This window comes from Astatotilapia calliptera, chromosome 9, assembly GCF_900246225.1.
Source record: "Astatotilapia calliptera chromosome 9, fAstCal1.2, whole genome shotgun sequence".
NCBI lineage: Eukaryota > Metazoa > Chordata > Actinopteri > Cichliformes > Cichlidae > Astatotilapia > Astatotilapia calliptera.
The window spans coordinates 26,691,181-26,714,264 of NC_039310.1; the positions used below are offsets into that span (position 1 = coordinate 26,691,181).

Below are 23,084 nucleotides of genomic sequence, written 5' to 3' on the forward strand. Positions count from 1 at the left end.
GAGATGGTCTGGAAGGATGGTGTTGAAGGCAGAGCTGAAGTCCACAAACAGGATCCTGGCGTAGGTTCCTGGGGAGTCCAGATGCTGCAGGATGAAGTGAAGGGCCATGTTGATGGCGTCATCTACAGACCTGTATTATGATGATTGTTGCACTCACTGTAGAGCTCAATACAGAACAAATAACAAAATCTACATATATAACCATAAATGGCTTAAAAGTATTTATGACACAAACTTCATTGTAATAAACTCTTTGATATTTATACTTTGTTCTGATGGGACATCGATTACGTATGAAAACAATGTCGACATCTGTCCATCAACAGTTTAAGTTTTCCATTACTCCCAACTAATTTTTATCCAGGACAGAATGATGCCATTTCCATCATGTTTGCTGGGACTTTGCACATAACACAAACCACCTTCTATGAAAACAAAAAACATTATTCTTTTACCCAGAGAATGAAAATGACCTTAAAACCCTTTCAAAAATGTCATTTTATCCTGACATTACATGTGATTTTCTTTCATGTACTATCTCACGCAGTGTGCATTTTGTCCCGGTCTGTGGTCTCTCTGTGCTCTGCTTTTTCTCCTCTCATCTCTTTCCCCTTAAACCCCAACCAGGCACAGCAGATGGGCGCACCTTCCTCAGTCTGGTTCTGTTGGAAGTCTCTTTCTGTTAAAAGAGACTTCTTGCTTCTCACCATATCAATTGCTTACTCATACGGGGTAGCTCTCTTGCTTCTATCAGAGGTGTTGCTTTAATGAATGAACTACATGAGACCTCCGAGTCTTAGAACAGCTTTAAATTGCTAAAATCAAACATTTTCCTTTGCAGGGAAAATGACATTTGCTTTCAACTTGTTTTCCATCTGGTGACTGATATCTTTTCCTTAAATGGCCTTGGGCTATTTTTTGTACCCTTCTTTTCAATCACAAAATGCTGACTACCACACAGCTTGCAGCAGTGATTTCCTACTACTCTTTTCCACACCTGCATCCCGTTGCTGTAACATTCACTGTATGTTGGTTCATGGTCCTTTCCCTCTTTCTCAGGACCAAACATAAGCTAGCAAACAAGGACAGAGATACACAAAAGTTTTCAAATTCCCAAACTTTTCATGCTTTCATTTAGACAAACACACAAAGGCTCCTGATAGGGCTGCATCTCAGACTTCGATACCTCTTTACTACTTTACTTCATACATACAAGATGTATATAAATACTATCAAAGACTTACACTTCTCTTTCCACATACATGGCTCACTTGGCTTTTGTAGCTGCATGTGTCTATGTAAACATCTAATTTACCTGGTACATGATGATCTTAGACAGCCTCCTGCACCCTGCCTTGATTCACAGGAATTATTCATATTGTATGAATTCGTTTGGTGATTATTATGGAAATGAGCGGGTTGAGAAGACAGTTGGAAGACAAAAGAAAATCCCAGATAAAGCGCTCAGGACAGACCGTATTAATATCAAACACTGCTACGTGCAGAGATGAAGTTATTAATTATGATATCATGTTTTATGTAAAAATGTAAGAATTGTTTTGCTGTTATTGTCACCTTTCCAAAAAGCTGATACAAAACTAACTTCATATTGTGTCACAGGCCTAAATGCATTTTTTCCCCCTGATTTTGACTAAAAAAAACAAAACAAAACAGACCATAAAATGTTTAAAAATGATCAGATTTCATGAGCAGGTAGTCAAAACATATTGCTGTCAATCCAAAATGTTTGTTTATTAACTCTGTTCTAATTCTCACACACATTTACAATTCAGTTTGATTTCAAGCCAATTTTATTTATATAGCGCCAAATCACAACATCAGTCACCTCAAGATGCTTTGTAATATAGACTATGTGCACGTTAGCATGTTGTCCATAGACAGACTGAGTCCACTCTGAGAGTAAGTTCATAACCAAGTAGTTTAAAAGCATACACAGATACACACACCTTATGAAGGGATATTTGTGGTGAATGATGTCAAAGGTAATTCTCAGTTGAAATGTTTTTAGTAAAATAAATGCCACAAAGTATACAGTGTAAAATTAGTGTCTGATGTAACTAATACTGTTTAGATCTTTATCACTTTCCCTTTGTCTGCTTTTGGTACGGTTTCCTACAGCTTGGAACAGAGTCAGAGGACATAGGCGCAACAGAGGAGGGAGATGAGGATCAGTCCACTATGGGAATTGAAGAAGATGTCCTTATGTCTTCAAACACCACTAGCCCAGTTTCAGTGAGCCAGGAAGAGGAAAACACCTCAAACAGTCCACCAATCTCAGAGTCCACAGGTCGGCTTGTTAAAAGACCTAGAGTGCAAAAACATGCACCAAAATCAACAGAGCACAGCACTGAGATGACCAAACTTTCCCTGCTTCAGCAGGTCCAGCAAACGCTATCAGCATCTAATGCAGATTCTGAGGAGCTGTTTGGCCAACAAGTAGCCTCAGAGTTGAGAAACATAAAGGACAGAGCTCTACAGAGCTGCGACTCAAGAGAAACATCATGAACACGATTTATGACACGCAGGAGGCTGAGCAGGGAGGCCACCATTCTCAATTTGCAGGTTCGCAGGTTAGGCCACCTTGGTATCCCACCCAACCTCATCAGGTCCAGCCCCCCCCAGACTGCCAGGCCCCATCAACCCAGCCAATGTCCTTTCTGAAAATGCTCAACTCTGAGTAACTTAAATAATACATTTCAAACAGTTATATCTAAGAATATTTTTGAGTTTACGAGTTCAACTTTACTAGTTCCTGCTGTAAACACAGTCCATTGAAATTACAGCTTCATTCAAATGTTTTAAATGTTCCAACAGTTAATTCAAATTGTACATTAGAATTTTCTTGGTGACACTATTACTATGTCTTTCGTACCTCAGTTTTGTGGAGTGTTGCAGAACTATTTGCACAATTTGATGGAAGATATTTTTGTATTTATGTAATAAAGCAAACCATTTTTGCAATTTCCCAGAGGTAGATTTATTGTTGTCAGTATTTACAAAGGGATTTTTTTTTTTATTTAGTAAATTTTGGAAAGTAAACAAGGCAATTTAAACAAAAAAACAAACAAAAAAAACCTTCTGTCTTCCTACACCATGTCTTCTTGCCATGAAACACTCCCTCCAGGTGAGACAAAGTACTCGCAAAGGACATCTCGTTGTTTCTTTGCTTCCACTGAGGGGTTCCGTGCAAGGCCCATTGAAACTGACTGAAGCTCTCCCTCCCTTCTCCATGCACCTTCGACCAGCTGGTGGTTGGCATCCTCAGAATCCACATAGCCAGGTGGTACATAGGCGTCAGATCTGTGGTCCCGGAGATAGTTGTGCAGACAAAGACACGCAAAGATAATGGTGACAACCTTGTCTGGGTCCAGGCAAATTGTTGTTCTGAACACTCTGAAGCGATTCACCAAAATTCCGAAAGCGTTCTCCACAACGCGACGTGCTCTGGACAGACGGTAGTTGTATATTCTCTGATCGGTGTTAAGGTTTCGAAATGGATATGGTTTCATGAGATCTGGTCGGAGGGGATACAGTAAGCATCATCTCCAATTAGCATGTGTGGCATTATAGCATCAGTGCCTGGCAGGGTATCAGCAGGGGGAAAGTTCAGCGTGCCTGTGTCCCTTGCTTCTTTCAGGTCTGAATGGGCAAACACTCCTGCATCAGAGACCCTACCTTGTGTCCCTGCGCTTGCATACACAAGCTTGTAATTGGCATCAACAACAGCCATAAGAATGATGGAAAACCTGGACTTGTAGTTAAAATACATGCTGCCACTCTTGGGAGGGGGTTGGATGAAGATGTGTTTACCATCTATAGCTCCCAGGCAGTGTGGAAATTGCCACTTGTTTGCAAAGTCTCTGGCAATGGCCTTCCACTCAGACTCGGTTGATGGTGTCTGTGAAAGACAAGTAGAAAGTGATACAGCAAAAGAATATCTGGTGAATTCATGATTTCCTTTCTTAACCACACATTCAAGGCACTGTCACACTATGAGTTCACTTTACTTTTTTATATACACGTGTAACAAAGACTGAACAAATACATTTGTGACTCAGAATTGTTTTTGGTGAAAACTTGCTGTATTAACTGACAATGTGCAAGTCAATCTTTCAATAGTGTGAGCATGGGTAATGTATTTTCTGTCAAAATTACCTTCAAGTAATCTTCATGCAGTGCACAGGTAAGAGCTGTGCATGTTTCCATGACAATCCTGCTCAGTGTGGTGCTTCCAATCCTATACTGGAAACTTAATGAGTTGAAGGTTTCACCTGTCAAATAGAACAAAGTGTCTTAAATAGTGTCAGGTGGATAGTGGACATGGATGCAGCTTCGTAGAGTGACAGATTTTAGGTGACAGATGTAGAATATAATGCAGTAGTAGCAGCTTATGTAGTATGAATTTTCATGTCCACACACTTGCCTGTTGCCAAAAATCGTTGGGTAACTGAAAGCCTTTCCCTGGGGCTGATGGCCTTCCTGAGGTGTGTATCCTTCTTGATGATAGCAGGACTAACCCTCTCCAGTAGATAGTTAAAGTCCTCTGCAGACATTCTGAGAAGGTCCCGAAAACCCCTCATATCATCTACCTGTTTACACAGAACAAAGTCAAAGTCAAGAACACACACAATAACAAAGCGACATAATAGTGGTTGAATGTTATTGATAATTAAAGAGTCGGACTGATATTTAACCAATGTTGTATAAAGATGTCCTAAAAATCACTTTGGTAGATGTTCAAGTCATTCACTAGAATGCTACTCAAGTAAAATGTAAAAGTACTGTAGTTAATGGCCAGTAATCCAATTAAATAAAATACTAATAGGCTAAAATTAAATGTTGCCTACTGAAAGTAGAAGCATCAGATGTCTTCAAACATTTACCCATCATCATGCAGATAAAGTCCTGTAGGTAAGTGCAATTTAGCTGTTGCTGCTTACCTCCAGTTCTCGTTGTAGAATTGACAGACCGTACTGCCCACGTTTTCCTAGCCATTTCCTTGTCCATACACGCAGTCGCTTTTTATTTTTAGATCTTTCTGCACACAGAATGGCACACATTGCTAAGGCAGTGCGTTTCTCTTTGGTGAGCATTTTCAAATTTCCCGGATTACAGTCTCCCCAGTTCCGGATTCTTCTTCTTCTTATTGTTTATTGGCGGTTGACTTCTGGGTTTTTCTTCCGGAAACAACAACACAACGTGTTGTGCATGTACGCACAGTGTGAGCACTCAGGTCGCATCAGAGCATCGGGCCGTATAGTGTGAGACCCTGCATCGTGACCTATGAACTTCTAACCCCTGCGAGTCAATCGTACAGTTTGAGCAGGAGCTGAATCGCGCGACTGAAAAAAATCGCACAGTGTCTGCCCAGCATTAGACAAGTTAGACATCCAGTCACACCTGGGAAAGGTCCCCTACCCCAACTCCAGGTAAGTGGTAAAGAAAATGCCTCTTTGAATGGACGGATGGATGTCCACTGATGGTGAGTTTTTTATTTTTATTTTTAAAGGGAGAACAGCATGTATTCAGAGACTAATGCTTCTCCAAAAGATCACTTCACCTATTTTATATAATAAAAAGTATCTTCGGGTTTTGTAACACAGTAGAAATCTTTTGAGGTGAATTAAAAATCCTGCAATATAGCATATGAGGAGGGAGGAGGTCAGGGTAGCTGGAGGACGAACAAAAGCTTTAGCACTTTAAACCCACAGTTAATGGTGCGTATATTGTACTTGAGGTAAGTTGTTTCTTCACACCAGTGGTCACTTTTTCAGTGGACAATGAACTAGACCTTTCTGCCAAAGTCTTGTGTTTTCATTGCAAACTTAGTCCAATTTGTTCCAGTCATGTAGGCTCCTTTCAAGACCTAAATGGTAAATGGGCTGCATTCATGTTGTGCTTTTATTCAGTGTTCTCTTCAGTTATATCTGTCATTCACCTATTCAGACATAGACAAAGGTCTATGGGAGACGGCACTGGCATGACCATCTGCACTGTCTTTGCTGTGTTTTACTTCAAGACACCAACACGTGGATGGGAAGAACATGAATCACTAATTAGTTACTGAAAGAAATCTCTTAAGACTATGTAACTATAATAAATGCTATCATAACAAAACTTGACTTTAAGGGATCCATTTCCACTTCCACATACGGCAAGCTGTGAAAATAAAATGTAACGTTACATTTAATCGTCACTCAGTTACACTAATACTGAATTCTCACTGCATAGCCAGGCAGCAGCAGAAGCAGTGGGCATTAGCATCAACCGTCAGCTTGCAGCATTAGTGGTAGTTCATGCCCACGAATCTCATGAGGCGTTCCGGAAATCAGCTGGGACACACTCTTTAAACTATCTTATAAATAACACTGATTCCCCTTTGGCTTTCATTAAATGGAGGTTGTGAAGTCTGTGCTCCAAAGCAGTGAAAATTATCCATTCTGAATTCAGTCACTAACTTCATTACATGTGCAACATGTACCTTTATTATCCGTCATTTATTCTCCGACAGTGCGGCTGAGTGTGTGCAGCTTTTTCATCTTCCTGTTGCCGTTAGAGATCCAAACTAATGACCACAGTCTGACCACTAGTCATGTCTCAGTGTGAGTCCAAGTCAAAGAGGGTCTATTGTTTTACACCCACTTAGACCAGAGGTTCAGGAGCAAGGTTTAAATGACTCAGGCGTTCTGAGATACTGAGGTGTGCTAGACAATCTACAGCCAGTTGTACTGTGTCGAGAGACTGCAAGGTTATGCCTCCTTCAGTTCAAATCTTAAATTGGAAGCTCACCATAATCAGTTTGATTGTTCAATAATTCACTGCATAAAATAGTCACTTTGGGAGGAGGTTGATGAGGGGAACCAGGCTGCACTAAATCCCCTTAGAATAATTATGCATGGTACAAAACACATAAAAGCAGTAGAATAAAAAAATCTCCGTATTACATTTTAATAAGACTTTATACTGTTCTTTTTTTTAATCATTATTTATCAAGAGCCTCCAAATGTTCTTTTTGGCTTCTGGGGGACCTCAGGTTTATAATAGAGGAGATCAAGAAGTGCCTGTATGATGTGAACATCTTAATGAGCAAAGAAACTAAGCAACGAGGAGTATAGCAGAATGTAAATGGCTATTAGTGAAGTTTGACCCTTGTTAACACCGCCATGACAAATATTTAAGCTAATTATAAACCCAGTTGAGAGTTAAGTACTTGATTAATTAACTGCAAACACCAACGCATGACATTTACCGTGTGAAGTTTAGACAGCTTTTACTTTAGTATTAAAACTATAGACAGTGTAACTGATAATGATACTGGCAAAATGAGACTAAAATACTAACCTAAGTAACTGTGTAACCAGTATTATTTAAAGTTCTAAATGGCACCAACATGACAACTACAGTGATGAGGTTTATTTTAGTAATGGGGTAGATTAAGTGTTGGCACACTTGTCACACAGAGGTGATTCCAATAGGAAATTATACTTTTGTACTAGGTTGGGAACATGTTTATATCTGTGGGGTTGTCACACATCGCTCTCAATTAAAATCAGTTTTATTCATATAGGACCAAATCACAGCAACAGCTGCCTCATGACACTTTATATTGTAAGGCGCTGTATATTGTAAGGTAAAGACCCTACAAAAGCACCAAGACAATTCTAACAATGACTCGGATGACAGTGGCTACACTGATTAGTAACATTATGATACATGATACATTAGAGAATGCAATGCAGAATTCTTCTACCTTGTTGTATTGAAACTATTGTTCTCCTCGACCTCTCCAACCATGTTGTACACACTCTTTCTCCTCTTTCATTTCTATCAATTGTTGATATCAACTTTAAACTCACCGCCCTGGCTGTGCACTCCAAACCAGCATATCAATCATCGTGTTTAGGAAATTTCATCTTTGCTGTAGCTGTGTTTAACTTCTACCAACTGTGGTTGACATAACCAGTTTACACAATGACACATGTCACGCTTTAGGACTTTACCAAAGACTCATTCATTAAATAAATAGATATAGAAAATTGGATTTGGTGTTTGATTTTATTCAGAAAAGCTAACATTTGAGTTTTTTTAATGACTCTGTTGGCTTTGTTGGAGGAACTGACACATCTGTTTTGGTTTAATATTAAGCCCTTTCTCAAACTGATTTTAATGCAAATCATTTCATTACAATTTTCTTCGGTGTATTTTTTCCATTCTTTTTTTTCCAGCAACAATTGAATCAATAAGACACTCGACTCAAAAGTAAGACTTTACTTGAAACTGAATTTAAGTACACATATATCAGTCCATACAGTCCTTAAGAAGAAGGTAGGTCTGGTTACCATTGCCACAAGGAGAACAGCCAGCTTCTTAAACACAAAGATGCTGAGATAACGTATGCTTACTCACGTTCTCTCTCTTCCTTCGACCCAGAAATAATTTTCCCTTGAATGACTGAGGATCTTCTAATCAACAACACATGGCCGATGGGGGAAATGTAATAAAGTAGGGCACAGGTGATTCTAATTAGGAAGAAACACATGAGGGCAGGAAATGAAGTCCTCTGCAATGTGACCAAAGTTGAGAGTTTCCTCGCCATGTGCTGACAGAAATGTAGTTACATTTCCTGGGGAGGTGCATGTCAGGCTACGTGGAAGCATCATTGACACATCAGTCTTCACATCTATTCCAAAATTCTGGTTAAACCAATCAACTCTGTGTATAAACTTAAACTAGGAGTTAATTAAAAGAGTTGATTAGAGTTGGTTCAATAAATAAGTTCTGTATATTCACCCTCAATTAGGCTTATGTGTGGGCAATGGAAAAAAAAGCATCTACATTAGAGCTCCAATGCATGATTATTTTACATGGCAACAGGTAACTAAAGAGCACAGCCTCTATTTTAATCCAGTGGACTGAGAAACACGAATGCACATCAGTGTAGGCCAGGCAATTTGTCTTTAAAAAACAGGACACAGGAAATGAGTCATTTTAACCAGCATTATCTGATCCATCATCTTTTAGTGAACTTGAATATGCTTTAGTAGATTAAAAAAATCCCACCACATACATTTTAACTGCATTTTTGTATGTTTTCAGTGAAAAACAGCAAATAAAATTAGACACCAACAAACTAGATCTTCACTGATGGATTCCATACATGTATTAAGGTCAGTGATTCATTTTTTTTAGTGACTCTTATTGTCCATTATATTTAAAACATTCACACGAGTCATATCATGACTCACATAGGAGTCATATATACTAGTGGGTAGACTGCATTAACCAATCAGCTGTAATGAGACATAGGCCAAATGCTGAGGGCAGCAAATGAACATGAGAATACTGAACCAGCAGGTAAGACAGTCTGCTTATGGTAGAGATGGACCGATCCGATATTACGTATCGGTATCGGTCCGATACTGACCTAAATTACTGGATCGGATATCGGAGAAAAATAAAAAATGTAATCCGATCCATTAAATATCACGAAAGCACCTCACAAAACTTGCAACACGCCGTAACTCACCTCAGAACGTTAGCACGTCGGAGCAGTATGCATCACGTGATAGAGCGGCTGTGGCATGCGGGACCTGTCGGTGGTCTGGATAGTGTGATATTATTCTGTTATCATATGTTACCTTATATATGTAATCAAAAGTAGTTGAAGTATGATACTGCTGTAGATCATATTATACCCTTTAACATAGAGTGTGTGATCAGTATGTAGTCTTAGTTTGCATTATACTTCTGACCTAAAAGAGTGTGAAAATCATTAGATCTATTGGATTGACCTGTATTACTCGACACTGTTGAATGTGTTACACTGTTTCTTGACATTTCATACTGCTGAATCATGAAGAGAATGTTGTGTGCAGAGGACCTTGTGCCGATAATAGAAGAGACAGACCACATTCCACACCCCCACCTTACAGAAAGCAGAGAAAGACAGGGAGCCGAGGTCATAACTTAGGCGCTGTAACAGAGAAAGAATGTGATGTTTTGGCTTTTACGACTAGATGGGGGCCACTAGAGACTATAAAAAGCTGAGCAACCCGTCACCATTTTGAGACATGTGCCTGACCCTCTGGTAGCATCTCTCCCGTCCGGACGTTGTAATGCTCTGACTGTTGAATTGTATGGAAATAAATGATTGTTGATTGAGCATTGATACACCGAGTATTGTCCTTCCTTCAGCCCAAAGATTCAAAGAATTGGGAGATTTCAACAATAGCATGTGGAGCTTCGCTAGCAACCCGGCATTTCATCTCCGACAAAGTTATCCCCGAGAGAAGTAAAACAAGTGTGTAAGTCCATCTCTGAATGTTTGTAAAGCATTCCTGCGTTAAGCTTAACGAGCGACTGCCTCTCGCTCTCCGGCTGCTACTTCAATCATGAAACTGCTTAATGATCAGCTGATCGGCTTTTCTGTCGGGAGTCCGTCTCTCTTGTTTGTTTTTGGCCCACTTTGCACCAGAAAGAGGAATCCAGCGGCTGAACAACAGCAGAACGTTTAAGCTTGATAAGCTGTTGTTAGAATTTATTTAATCTTACTTTCTACTCGAGGATCTTTTTCTACGTAGCTGACGGCTGGTAACTGTGCAGGGGCGGATCTTGCAAAGTTTAGCCAGGGGGGCCGATAGGGCATGAACAGGGAAAAGGGGGCACAAAGACATACTTTTCTTTCTTATTCTCATTTAAAATGTCGAGCTTTTAATAAATAATTATCTGACACCCAAAGTTTTAATTTGATGTAAAATGAATAGAAGTCAATTACTGTATATAGTGACTATTAAGTCTAATATATATACCCTAGTAAGCTATAGTACTTTTTACTTTGGGAAGGTACCATCTGTGCAGTCTGCAATTTTGTTGAAGAAAGATGTTGAATCTATTTAATATTTCTTGAAAAATAATTGATTTCTGTGCATTTTTTTTCGCACTGCATCAAATTAAGGTTGATTACGTCGATTAAGCATCATGAGGTGGAGCGTGAGGGGTGGTTCCCTATTTTTTTTTTATTTATTTTTGTTGTTGCTGGGAGTTGGAACCCTATTAGTTAGGTTGCTTAATATTTACACTAAGTACTCTTTAAAATACCAGAATAGGGAGGATGGTGTAGGTTTAAGTTTATTAGATTGATCAGTATTGCTGAACTATGAAATATTTTTTTTGTATACAGGTATAACAGAATAGCTATAGTGTGGTTGTTGTTTTAAACTTGAGTATGAACTTGCAGACTTGCAAAATGCAGCAAGATATTTTAAAAAACAGTTTTGTTGGTTAAAAAACACTATATCGGATTCATATCGGTATCGGCAGATATCCAAATTTATGATATCGGTATCGGTATCGGACATAAAAAAGTGGTATCGTGCCATCTCTAGCTTATGGATCAGTGTATTAGTTAGACCAGTGAACAGAGAGAGAACAACGGAAGCCAGAGATTCAGGGAGCACTGAAATAAAAGAAAAAGGAGAGCAAATTACTGTGAAACTTGCTCAGAAAGCAGCTGAAGTGCAGCAAAAGCGGACTACAGAAGAAGACAATGTAGAGCAAATTGTCCAAACTCAAAGTCAAACTATGATGGAAATACACAGGAAAATAACAGAGGTGCAGAGAAGGAGAGTTCAGGGAAAGCTCAAGAAACAAAAACAACTGCAAATGAAACAGAGGACACAGAAGGTAGTCAAATGTTGATAGAAGATTCCTTTAAAGTTTCTGTCAAAAAGAAAAAAAATCAGAGTGTCACTAGCACTCAAATTGAAAATGATGTCACAGATAAAATAGAGATGAAAGCTCAGGAAAGAATCAAACAGAATCTGATAGTGATAGAGGAAGAGGATGAAGGTGAAGAGGAAGGCTGGACTGAAAATAAACTGGCCAGTTAGACCTATATATCTTCTGTTAAACAGCAGAAGAAAAGTTATAACCCCATTTTCTGAAGGTCATGAACAACAAGAAAAATGTACAAATATAGGATTTCTTTCCAGAAAAGAAATTGTTTCTGTTGTATGTGAGATCACTGTTGAGCTATAGTGTCCTGGCACTGCTTTGTTATTAGATGCAAACTTTAAGACAGCTTTAAGATTTTTCTGGAGAGTGTTTAAATCTAGGAAAGATGATTTTCTGTCTTTATGGCAGTGGTGGCAAAACTTAAATCAAACAATTTTGTCAGCAGTACACTGTCACTGTCTCTTTGGTTTTAGCCAAATCTATGAGAAATTTGGAGACTGAAATAGTGGAGCTGCAGGTGTCTGCAAATTCCACAGGAAACTGAGGTTGGTTTGAGAACCTCAAATCTAAATAAGCCAGGTTGGCTTAAAAAAGGCGGTGCGTTTTTTACTCACTTTATGTCTCTTCCACGATGTTATTTCTCTCTCCAACAACATAGGTTACAATTAGATTAGCATGACCAATTATGCAAATTAGGCGATGACGTCATTTAGCGACTTCTAGCGACTTTTAGGACAACCAATAGTGATTTTCCTTACTGAGGAGTTGGCAACACTGGTTCGGGAATAGCAGATAGAGCGTAGGCTCTGAGAGGAGGGCCAGCGTTTACGCTACGAAAACACGACCGAGTGTTTTAACCTGACAGCCTGAGGTGTTCTTCCGTAAACTGGACTACCCGGCAGAAGGACCCGAGGCCCCGCTGCATGTTTAAAATGCCCAACTATTTTCCGTCCCACTGCTATAGCATCAGCTATGCTCCTCTGTGCTAATAAGCGTGGGTAAACTCTTTGTACTCGTTGTTGTGTTGGGATTTTAGGTGCTTGATTAAATTGCTTGTGTTAAATGCGCTACCTTTAGAGCCTCCTCTGGACAATTTCGCTGAGCACAATTTGCAGTCCGCCTTTGTTTTCGGGTCTTCGTTCACTTTGAAATAGTTCCACACAGCTGATATGTCTCGCCTCGCTTTCTCCCCGCTCTGAGCTGCAGCCGGGGCCTGGGGGCGGGCACTCGGCGCCTGTGATTAACCCCTTACATGCCGCTCAAACATAGAAAGGTCTCAGACCGTGGTATCGGTCCTCGGTATCGGGGGACGTTTAACGAGTACTTTAGAAAATGTGGTATCGAGGCCGATACCCGATACCGGTATCGGTGCATCCCTAATGGCTAGTATTGCCAATACCAATACTGATACATTTAACTTTTAATAAGCAGCTTATGTATCAAAAAGCAGTGTGTAATTATTTATGAGATGAAGCATCATGAATTTGCATTGAATTCTAAATTTTAACAACCACTAAGTCACTGTGATTTTTAATTTCCACAATAATTAGTTAGCACAACAAAACACACCATTCAGCTTTTCATGTATTTGAAACTGTTTTTTTTGTTTGTTTGTTTTTTAAACATGAAATGTATATGTGCCTGTTTCTAAAGCACTCTGGGTCAACTTCTGTTGTTTAAATGTCCTATGGGATATAAATAAAATAGATATGATAGTCAACACAAAAAGGTTCAGATATTTTTCAGAGTGCATGTCTGAGGTGTATCTATTTATTTCCTAAAAACAACTAATTGAAGACATTCAGTGGGCTACATGCTGCTGAACTTAGAAGACAGAAACAAAGGATCAATCCTATCACGATACTCTCGCTCTGATACCATTTCCAGCGTTGGTATTAATACTGTCAATATCTGGATGGATCTGCTCACCTTTAGTATTTTCCTCATCATCCTATGTGGACATATTGTCTTAGTCTCAATCTGCTCTTTTTGTTCTCCCTCATGGTTGGTTCTCTCTTCATTGTGTGAATGAGAATTAGTTGAGCTGTTATTATTTTGTGCTTTGGTAAAGGCTACGCAATTGTTAGGTGTGGCTGTGTGCAGGCAGGAATAGGACCCAAGGTGCAGACTCCGGAGACAGACGTGAACTCAAAAAGGGCTTTAATTCTGAACGCAACATGACATAACTCGAAAAACTCAAAATAAACTTACACCGGTGGACAGACAAAACACACAGCAAAATAAACGGTAGATCGCGACACGGACACAGAGAAACACAGGGCTTAAATACACAGAGGGAGCAATCAGGGAATGGGTAACAGGAGGGAAACACAGCTGGGGCAAATCAGAACTGACGAGACCAAAGAAGCATAAACTGAACACACTGAGAAAAGACAGAGACCTTCAAAGTAAAACAGGAAACACATAACACAGACTGAACAAAGACACAGACTCACATGCAGGCACTACAAAGGGAACAGAGACGTGGGAACAGGGCAGACACAAACACTGACTGAACACGGGGATATAGGAACTTAAGATACACATAGACGCGAACTAGACAAGGGGATGCAGGTGATAGGGGAGACAGAGCAACTAAAGACGACAGAGACATAAGCCATAAGACGGAACTCAAAGAAACCAAAAACTAGGAAGTATAAATAATATCAAAAACTCAAAAACCCTGGGTCGACGACCCAGGCATCCTAACACGCAATAAAGCTGCTTCTAAGTTTACCTCTTGTTTCCCAAGTCTGGCGTTTTAGGTCCAATTCCTGCCTGCTGCACAGCCGACCTTGACCTATTCTGGTTGGTTAAAAAAATGGAAGTGTACTGTGAATCTACTCGCTAGTGGGACGGCTGGTCCATTGTCAGTTTTAATGACCTTTTCTCATCGTGGTGCAAAATACAACACCAGACTATCAGATACCAAACCACTGATGAGATGGGAGTAACCAGTACCTCTCACTAATGTTATAATCCAGTGCATCAGGGCACAGACTGCTGTGTTAACTAATAGTTCTCTTGGTTTTCTTTTGTTTTTCTTTTGACATTGGGTGACTTTTCACTCATTTTCAGTGAAATGTTTATTTTAGGTTACTCATAAGTCACTTAACACTGACCTATGAGTAATTCAAAGGCAGCTAATTCAAGGGATGAACCAGCGTTTTGTCTACACTCAGACAACTTAGTGAAGACCCATTTTTAAATTGTATCTTTGGCATTTTGTTAGTAGCATCCTGTCATGAAAACACATCATTTGTTTCCTTGTTTTTGGTTGAATCTATGAAAAATGCCAACGGTAACACAGTTTAAAAGGTATAATCGTATTTAAGTAATTCCCAAGTAGCTCAGTAAACTGAAAATTAACCTAATGCTAACATATCTCAGCATGCCTCAGATAGTTGATTCTGTCCATCTCACAATGAACAGAATTGAGGAAGTTCAAGGAAATGGAAGAAAAGAACACTATATGAAAGTCATGTCTTTAAGAAACAGGTAAAAATCCAACAGAGCTGACACCGAACCTGAGAGATTCATCTGGCCCTTCAGCTGATCTGTTCACTGATGCCTCATCAGAATTAGCCTAAGTGGAAGGGTGGCTGTGAAGACCGGAGATGGAAAAAGGTTCAAGTATGCCAAATTACACAAGGATGGCAACAGGTCTCATCTTTGGATCTAGTGTGCTCAGTGTAATTTTTTTAAAAGTGTTACTTTTGTCATTTAAACAAGTGGACGGCCTGGTGCATCTGGGTTTTGTTTTTTGTTTGTTTTTTTGAGAGGATGAAGAGAATTAAACTTTTCAACAGTGTGTTGGTGGCTCCTTATATTTTGTGGCCTGTGATGTAATTGCACTTTTTGTTGATTTACATGTTTAATGACCTCCATTAGGTTTGAGCCCGTCTCAGATCCAAAAGTATGTTTGCATTCTTACTCGCATTGTGCTACAAATTGATGAATGGAATTTTTTCTGTAGTTTTCACTGATAAATATAAGAGCAAATTAAAATTTGGTGATATTTTTGTGACAGTTTGTGGAAGCATAAGAAACTTCTTAAGATATTTTTGTCATTTATACTGATGCCTATTGACTGAGTGCGCAAAATTAATAGATGGAATCAATATAAAAAATAAATAAATGAATACAAAGATCAAAGGTAAGGTTTAACTTGACTTAAAAAGAATATATTTTAAAATGTTTAATTGTATTTGTATAAATAAATAAAAGCTAATCACTGTAATAACAACAATTAACTTTACTGAATAAATACTAAATTTCTATCAATAAATATGGAATAGATTATTTATTACAAACAAATGCAGATTCATAACTGATCAAACAACCAGATAATCCCCTGTGAGCAAGTGACTGGCAACAACGGATAGAAAGAACTCCTTTTTAACAGGAAGAAATCTCTGACAGAACCAGGATCAGGGAAGGGCAGGTATCTGCTTGTAACTGGTTGAGGAGATGCAAAGAAAGAGAAGAGAGAAGATGACAGCACTGAGAGTTACATAGTGGAGGAGAACCTCTGTGCATCCTGCACTCTGAGCCTGCAAAGCTTAAGGGATGGTCACTACCTGACAAGTTTAACTGTCTTCAGAACATTGCAGAGGCCTTATTGACAGTATTTGGCTCTACATATCTGTGTGAGCAGATTTTCTCTCACATGAGTGTCCTCAGTTAGCGGTCTGCATGCTGGACACTCGTAGGCCTGTGTCTCTGAGTGGGAGACCAAAGATCACATTAACATGTCCATCCCTGTATTAACAAACATGCCATATTGGCCCAGTTTATTTTTCTTATCATTGTTTTGAGGAGACCATAAATAGCATTTACATTTTCTGTTGTACAGTTCATTTGCTGTTATGGAGTTCTTGTTACTGATAAAAAAAAGTGTATTTTTTGTTTCAAAATAGCTGATCTGCTCTATGCCAACATCTGCGAACAAATATAATTCTATAAAGTTGGTCTATGTAGTGTGTAACTGTTGATATAGAGCGTTATTAAATTTATTGCTAATGCAATCATATGGCACGTTGACTTCTAAGGAAATTTTAGATGGCACTTATCATCAGAAACGTTGCTGACTCCTGGGTTAGACCTTCATATTAATTTTTTCTTTTTAAAACTTTTTTAAGAACGCATTTTAACATTGGACTCAAAAATAAATAAATCCCCCCTAACAAAAAAGGCACTTCAAGTGCCAAATTGCTTTATATTTCTTCACTTAAATATACGGCCGCAAGTAGGGCTGACATGGGCCCCAGGTTTGATGTGTTCTGCCGTAAACTGGACAAACCAACATAAGGATGGAAGCCACTGTGGGACTTTTTCAGTAAGTTGAGCATGTGTTTTATAAGTTGACACATGAATTAATGTACTTTAATAGAAAATGGAAAGGTGATACAACCTCAAAAACGTGGTTGCCTCTAGATTTAAAAAGAGAAACAAGGTGAGTAGTTACACTATAAAGAATAAATGCACAATTTAAAAAACAAAATTTATAGGTAGGTATATCGACTTTAATTAAATTATATGAATTATTATGGATTTGTCTGCCACAGTGTTTTTCTTTAAACTACTTAGGAGCAGTTTTACTGGCAGTTGGTGATGTCACTGAAAGGCAAGGTTCTGTTGCCATAGTCTGAGTTTATTTTGAAAGCTCACTTATGGAACTCGCTTAAACAGCTTAGAAAAGACAAGCGCACACATTTGAAGAAGTATTTCCTCATTACGGTGACATTTTCCCTTTTAAAAGGTCTCAAAAATTAACATGAAAAAGGAAACGAGAAAAAATACAAATTCAGGAGATAAGAAAGATCCAGGAGATCAAAGTAAGTAAACAAATACATCAAATCTGGGTAAAATCCCTCAAATAACAGAATCTACTTTTCTAAAAATGTTGACAGTCTGTGTATAAAATGAAACATTTGAATCCTACCCATATGGAAAAGATATATATAAATCTTATAAAGTTTGTATCTGTCTTGTGTGAAACTTGTATGTTTTGGATACTTACTAAAACAATATATGAAAGTAATGAGAAAGTGGCCACTTTCATGAGTAAATCATATAAGCCTGATATGATTCACTGTATGAAGTAGGCCACATCTTATGCAAGTCTTTTATAAATTTGTACTATTTCTTTTCCATATGGGTATGTTTGACTGAAAATAGCATAATTACAACACGTCTAATCAAAGAAAGGTTAATGGGGCACTTTGTCTTTTGGTAAAATAATGTGACAAGTTTATTCTTGGACTCAGCAGTAAAAACAGATCAACAAGTGTCATGAAGATCTAAGTCTTAGTAGACCTAGTATGGACTGGTGTTGCTCTGTTTTTTATCAAAAGGATAAACTTGTTATTATAATTTAACCAATACTCCCTAAAATGGCATCAAAATCCTTCCAGTCCTGATGTCGAGCACTCTTTTTCACTACTGTGTTGTTGTTGTTTATAGACTCTAAGAGCAGGATGGCTAAAAGAAAGGCCAGTCCTGAAAAGAAGACCCCCGTAAAAAGAAGGAGGGTCACTGAGCAGGCTGCTCCTTCCACCAGCTCAGATACACATCGGGTCAAAGCAATGAAGCGTAAGGCCCAGCAAGATGGAGCGGGCACAACCAGTCCACCAAAGAAGATTAAACTTGCTGAGCCTACGAGTGGAGACAGGGAGCAAGCGTCTTCCTCCGTGGACGCTGGTAAAGGTAGGCTAATTAGTTGAGTGAGGGGTAGATTAAGTGCACAGCTGGTTGCTCGGTTTAAGATATTAGTGTTTGGGAGATACTTTTCTGTTGTACAGTTCATTTGCTGTTATGGAGTTCTTGTTACTGATAAAAAAAAGTATATTTTTTGTTTCAAAATAGCTGATCTGCTCTATGCCAACATCTGTGAACAAATATAATTCTATAAAGTTGGTCTATGTAGTGTGTAACTGTTGATATAGAGCGTTATTAAATTTATTGCTAATGCAATCATATGGCACGTTGACTTCTAAGGAAATTTTAGATGGCACTTATCATCAGAAACGTTGCTGACTCCTGGGTTAGACCTTCATATTAAATTTTTCTTTTTTAAACTTTTTTAAGAACGCATTTTAACATTGGACTCAAAAATAAATAAATCCCCCCTAACAAAAAAGGCACTTCAAGTGCCAAATTGCTTTATATTTCTTCACTTAAATATACGGCCGCAAGTAGGGCTGACATGGGCCCCAGGTTTGATGTGTTCTGCCGTAAACTGGACAAACCAACATAAGGATGGAAGCCACTGTGGGACTTTTTCAGTAAGTTGAGCATGTGTTTTATAAGTTCATCAGTAAATTAACACCAATAGCTAGTTAACCCATAGCTACTCACACAACAACGGGGTATTGGGTAACTATGATGTTGTTATTTTAGAAAACAAAGTACACATGAATTAATGTACTTTAATAGAAAATGGAAAGGTGATACAACCTCAAAAACGTGGTTGCCTCTAGATTTAAAAAGAGAAACAAGGTGAGTAGTTACACTATATAAAGAATAAATGCACAATTTAAAAAACAAAATTTATAGGTAGGTATATCGACTTTAATTAAATTATATGAATTATTATGGATTTGTCTGCCACAGTGTTTTTCTTTAAACTACTTAGGAGCAGTTTTGCTGGCAGTTGGTGATGTCACTGAAAGGCAAGGTTCTGTTGCCATAGTCTGAGTTTATTTTGAAAGCTCACTTACGGAACTCGCTTAAACAGCTTAGAAAAGACAAGCGCACACATTTGAAGAAGTATTTCCTCATTACGGTGACATTTTCCCTTTTAAAAGGTCTCAAAAATTAACATGAAAAAGGAAACGAGAAAAAATACCAATTCAGGAGATAAGAAAGATCCAGGAGATCAAAGTAAGTAAACAAATACATCAAATCTGGGTAAAATCCCTCAAATAACAGAATCTACTTTTCTAAAAATGTTGACAGTCTGTGTATAAAATGAAACATTTGAATCCTACCCATATGGAAAAGATATATATAAATCTTATAAAGTTTGTATCTGTCTTGTGTGAAACTTGTATGTTTTGGATACTTACTAAAACAATATATGAAAGTAATGAGAAAGTGGCCACTTTCATGAGTAAATCATATAAGCCTGATATGATTCACTGTATGAAGTAGGCCACATCTTATGCAAGTATTTTATAAATTTGTACTATTTCTTTTCCATATGGGTATGTTTGACTGAAAATAGCATAATTACAACACGTCTAATCAAAGAAAGGTTAATGGGGCACTTTGTCTTTTGGTAAAATAATGTGACAAGTTTATTCTTGGACTCAGCAGTAAAAACAGATCAACAAGTGTCATGAAGATCTAAGTCTTAGTAGACCTAGTATGGACTGGTGTTGCTCTGTTTTTTATCAAAAGGATAAACTTGTTATTATAATTTAACCAATACTCCCTAAAATGGCATCAAAATCCTTCCAGTCCTGATGTCGAGCACTCTTTTTCACTACTGTGTTGTTGTTGTTTATAGACTCTAAGAGCAGGATGGCTAAAAGAAAGGCCAGTCCTGAAAAGAAGACCCCCGTAAAAAGAAGGAGGGTCACTGAGCAGGCTGCTCCTTCCACCAGCTCAGATACACATCGGGTCAAAGCAGTGAAGCGTAAGGCCCAGCAAGATGGAGCGGGCACAACCAGTCCACCAAAGAAGATTAAACTTGCTGAGCCTACGAGTGGAGACAGGGAGCAAGCGTCTTCCTCCGTGGACGCTGGTAAAGGTAGGCTAATTAGTTGAGTGAGGGGTAGATTAAGTGCACAGCTGGTTGCTCGGTTTAAGATATTAGTGTTTGGGAGATATTTGTGTGTATGATCTAATACGCTGATGCGCTTTTGGTGTTTTCCACATCTGCAGACTGCAATCAAAACACAAAAGGGTGCACAAAAAATGGCAGAAGGAAGTCTGCGGGAGACAGCAAAGAGTCACCCAAGAAAAAGAAAAAGGACAAAACCAAAAACGTCGTCCAAAATTCAGTAGTCGACCAGCAACGTAAGTAGCAAGCAGCTTGGCTTTTATACTCAGGTGAAGAGCAAAATGAACATTTAGGGTACAGCAGAGAGTAATTTGTGTCACAGCTGTAGTAAAACAACATTTGTGTCTTTTCAGGGGAATACCAAGCCAGATATGTGCAGGAGCACCATCTAGGAAAGGGCGGCTTTGGAGCAGTGTTTGCTGGCTACAGGATAACAGATCATTTCCCAGTAAGTGTTCAGATGGTGGGAGTAAGACAGGCAGTAATGCAGATAACGGATAATATCGTCAGCTGAGCATTAAAGGTGCCGTTTTACACCTTTAATGATGTCATACTGAGGAAATGCTCACCAATGCTCTGTGTCTTTTAGGTAGCCATCAAACACATTCCCAAGGACAAAATCCCCATCCAAGTGACGGTAAGTGTGCAACACTTGAACTGTTTTTACATTCCTGGACTGAGTGCAGCGTTCACCTGTGAAACGTCTGTTCCTCATCATCCACTTTGTTGTAATATATCAGGATGAAAACGGGAAGGAAGTCTCAGTGGAAGTGGCCATTTTGCTGAAGCTTGCAGCTGAAGCAGATGGATCAGTGGGAACGTCGGCTCCTGTGTCTCTGTTGGACTGGTTTGACTTTGGCACAGAGCTGATCCTGGTGCAGGAGAGACCTGTCCCCGCTGTGGACCTGTTTGAATACATAAGAGAAAATGGAGGATGTTTACCAGAAGGAAAGGCCAAGGTAAGTTGACTGGAAGAGCCTTAGACTGTACAGCATTCAATCAAAGCATAGAGTATCAGAGAAGCATCAACCTGTTGACTCATTACTGTCTTTTTCATCTTTTCCAGGTCATTCTGAAGCAACTGGTTGATGCAGCAAAGGACCTGGAGGAGAAACAAATCTTTCACCGGGACATCAAGAGTGACAACATTCTGATTGAGACCGGCTCAGATGTGCCTCGAGTTCGTATCATTGACTTCGGACTGAGCTGCTTTGCTACGGAGCGATCGCGGTTCCGCTTCTTCTATGGTAACATATTCAGCTCCTGCTCTTCACAGATGTAGCAATTTGTGCCTTTTGTTTTAGAAGAAATTGTAATTGTGTCTGTTTATTAGGTACACCTATCCACAGCCCTCCCGAATGTTACTGGGGCAAAAAATACAGGCCTGGACCCACCACGGTGTGGCAAATGGGAGTGGTGCTGTACGAAGCGCTTCATGTGGGGGACTTTAATATCATGACCTTCATCGAAAACGAACTGAAATTCAATGAGCATCTGTCCCCACGTAAGAAAACATCACACTTCAAGATTCACTGATGGCTTGGATCATTGGAACCATCATCTTCATCTTCTCTCTCCTTTCTTTCTTTCCAGACTGCCGGAATTTCTTGGATGCGTGTTTAACCGAAGTCCCGGAGAAGCGCCCAACGCTGGGGGACCTCCAGCGCCACCCCTGGCTCAGATAAACCCATCTCTCACACACACACACATTTCATATCTTATCATATAAGTGTGATACATGGCCTAACTTTCTTTTTTTTGTCTTTCTTTCATTTTTTTTGTTTTTTTAACAGGAAAAGATTGTTTTTTGGTTTTTTTTGGCCGATTCTAAATTTTGCTATCCTGAAATTCCTGTAACCCCCCCAGCCATCCCAGGAAAGGGGATCTCTCTTTGAATTGGCTTTCCCGAGGTTTCTTCCCATCATTCTGGCCCCCCGGGGAGTTTTTCCTCGTCTTCATAGAGAGCTTGGGCTGGGTCAGGAGCTTCATCAAAATTGGCATTATTTGATTAGGTTAATGTAATAAAACACGCTGATGTAATCAAAATTAGTAAAGATCAAAAGATTTAACTTAAACTTCCATTAAAACTTGTTTAACTCAACTTTGCTGAGAATACTCTTTCATTACCATGTCAAGGATTGTTTTTTTACTCATGATGCATTTTGACAAGTAAGAAAACTGAAAACTAAATCAGGTTAAAGTATGCACAACGAAAGTCACACTGTCACTGCTCTGAAGACTTGCATCTGTTGCCCTAACCTCTAACGGTGTGTTCACACCGAACGCGATGTACGCAAATAGAGCGTCAGGTTTAAATGTAAAGTCAATGGAAAAGCGCGATGACACGCGATTACGGGTCCCGCGAAAATTCGGAAGCAGATTTGCGTCGCGAAAACGCCAAAACTTTTTGACTCGCGAATAAAACCACGCGCGTGAGTTTTTGTGTTGCATTTTGTGCATACGCGCGTTTCGCGTCAACCGCTCGAGTTGGGAAAATCGCACCGTGACAACCAATCAGGAGCCTGGTGACGTGGCTGTGACC

At 39.1% G+C, this 23,084-nt stretch overlaps 1 protein-coding gene across 3 annotated transcripts; it reads left to right on the forward strand.

Moving 5' to 3' along the window:
- Positions 1-17,402: 17,402 nt before the first annotated feature.
- Positions 17,403-22,641, forward strand: LOC113029385 (serine/threonine-protein kinase pim-2-like). 3 transcript variants are annotated; one of them, XM_026180229.1, is made up of 10 exons: positions 17,404-17,591; positions 18,220-18,462; positions 20,267-20,509; positions 20,644-20,778; positions 20,896-20,990; positions 21,132-21,179; positions 21,283-21,501; positions 21,609-21,789; positions 21,876-22,046; positions 22,136-22,637. In XM_026180229.1, exons 1-10 carry the CDS (start codon positions 17,531-17,533, stop codon positions 22,225-22,227), a joined length of 1,488 nt encoding a protein of 495 aa, XP_026036014.1. In that variant the 5' UTR covers positions 17,404-17,530; the 3' UTR covers positions 22,228-22,637. The 3 variants fall into 3 exon arrangements, with proteins under 3 accessions (XP_026036016.1, XP_026036014.1, XP_026036015.1); XM_026180231.1 differs by lacking the exon at positions 20,267-20,509 and having other exon boundaries at positions 17,403-17,591; positions 22,136-22,641; XM_026180230.1 differs by lacking the exons at positions 17,404-17,591; positions 18,220-18,462 and adding an exon at positions 19,224-19,638 and having other exon boundaries at positions 22,136-22,638.
- Positions 22,642-23,084: the final 443 nt, after the last annotated feature.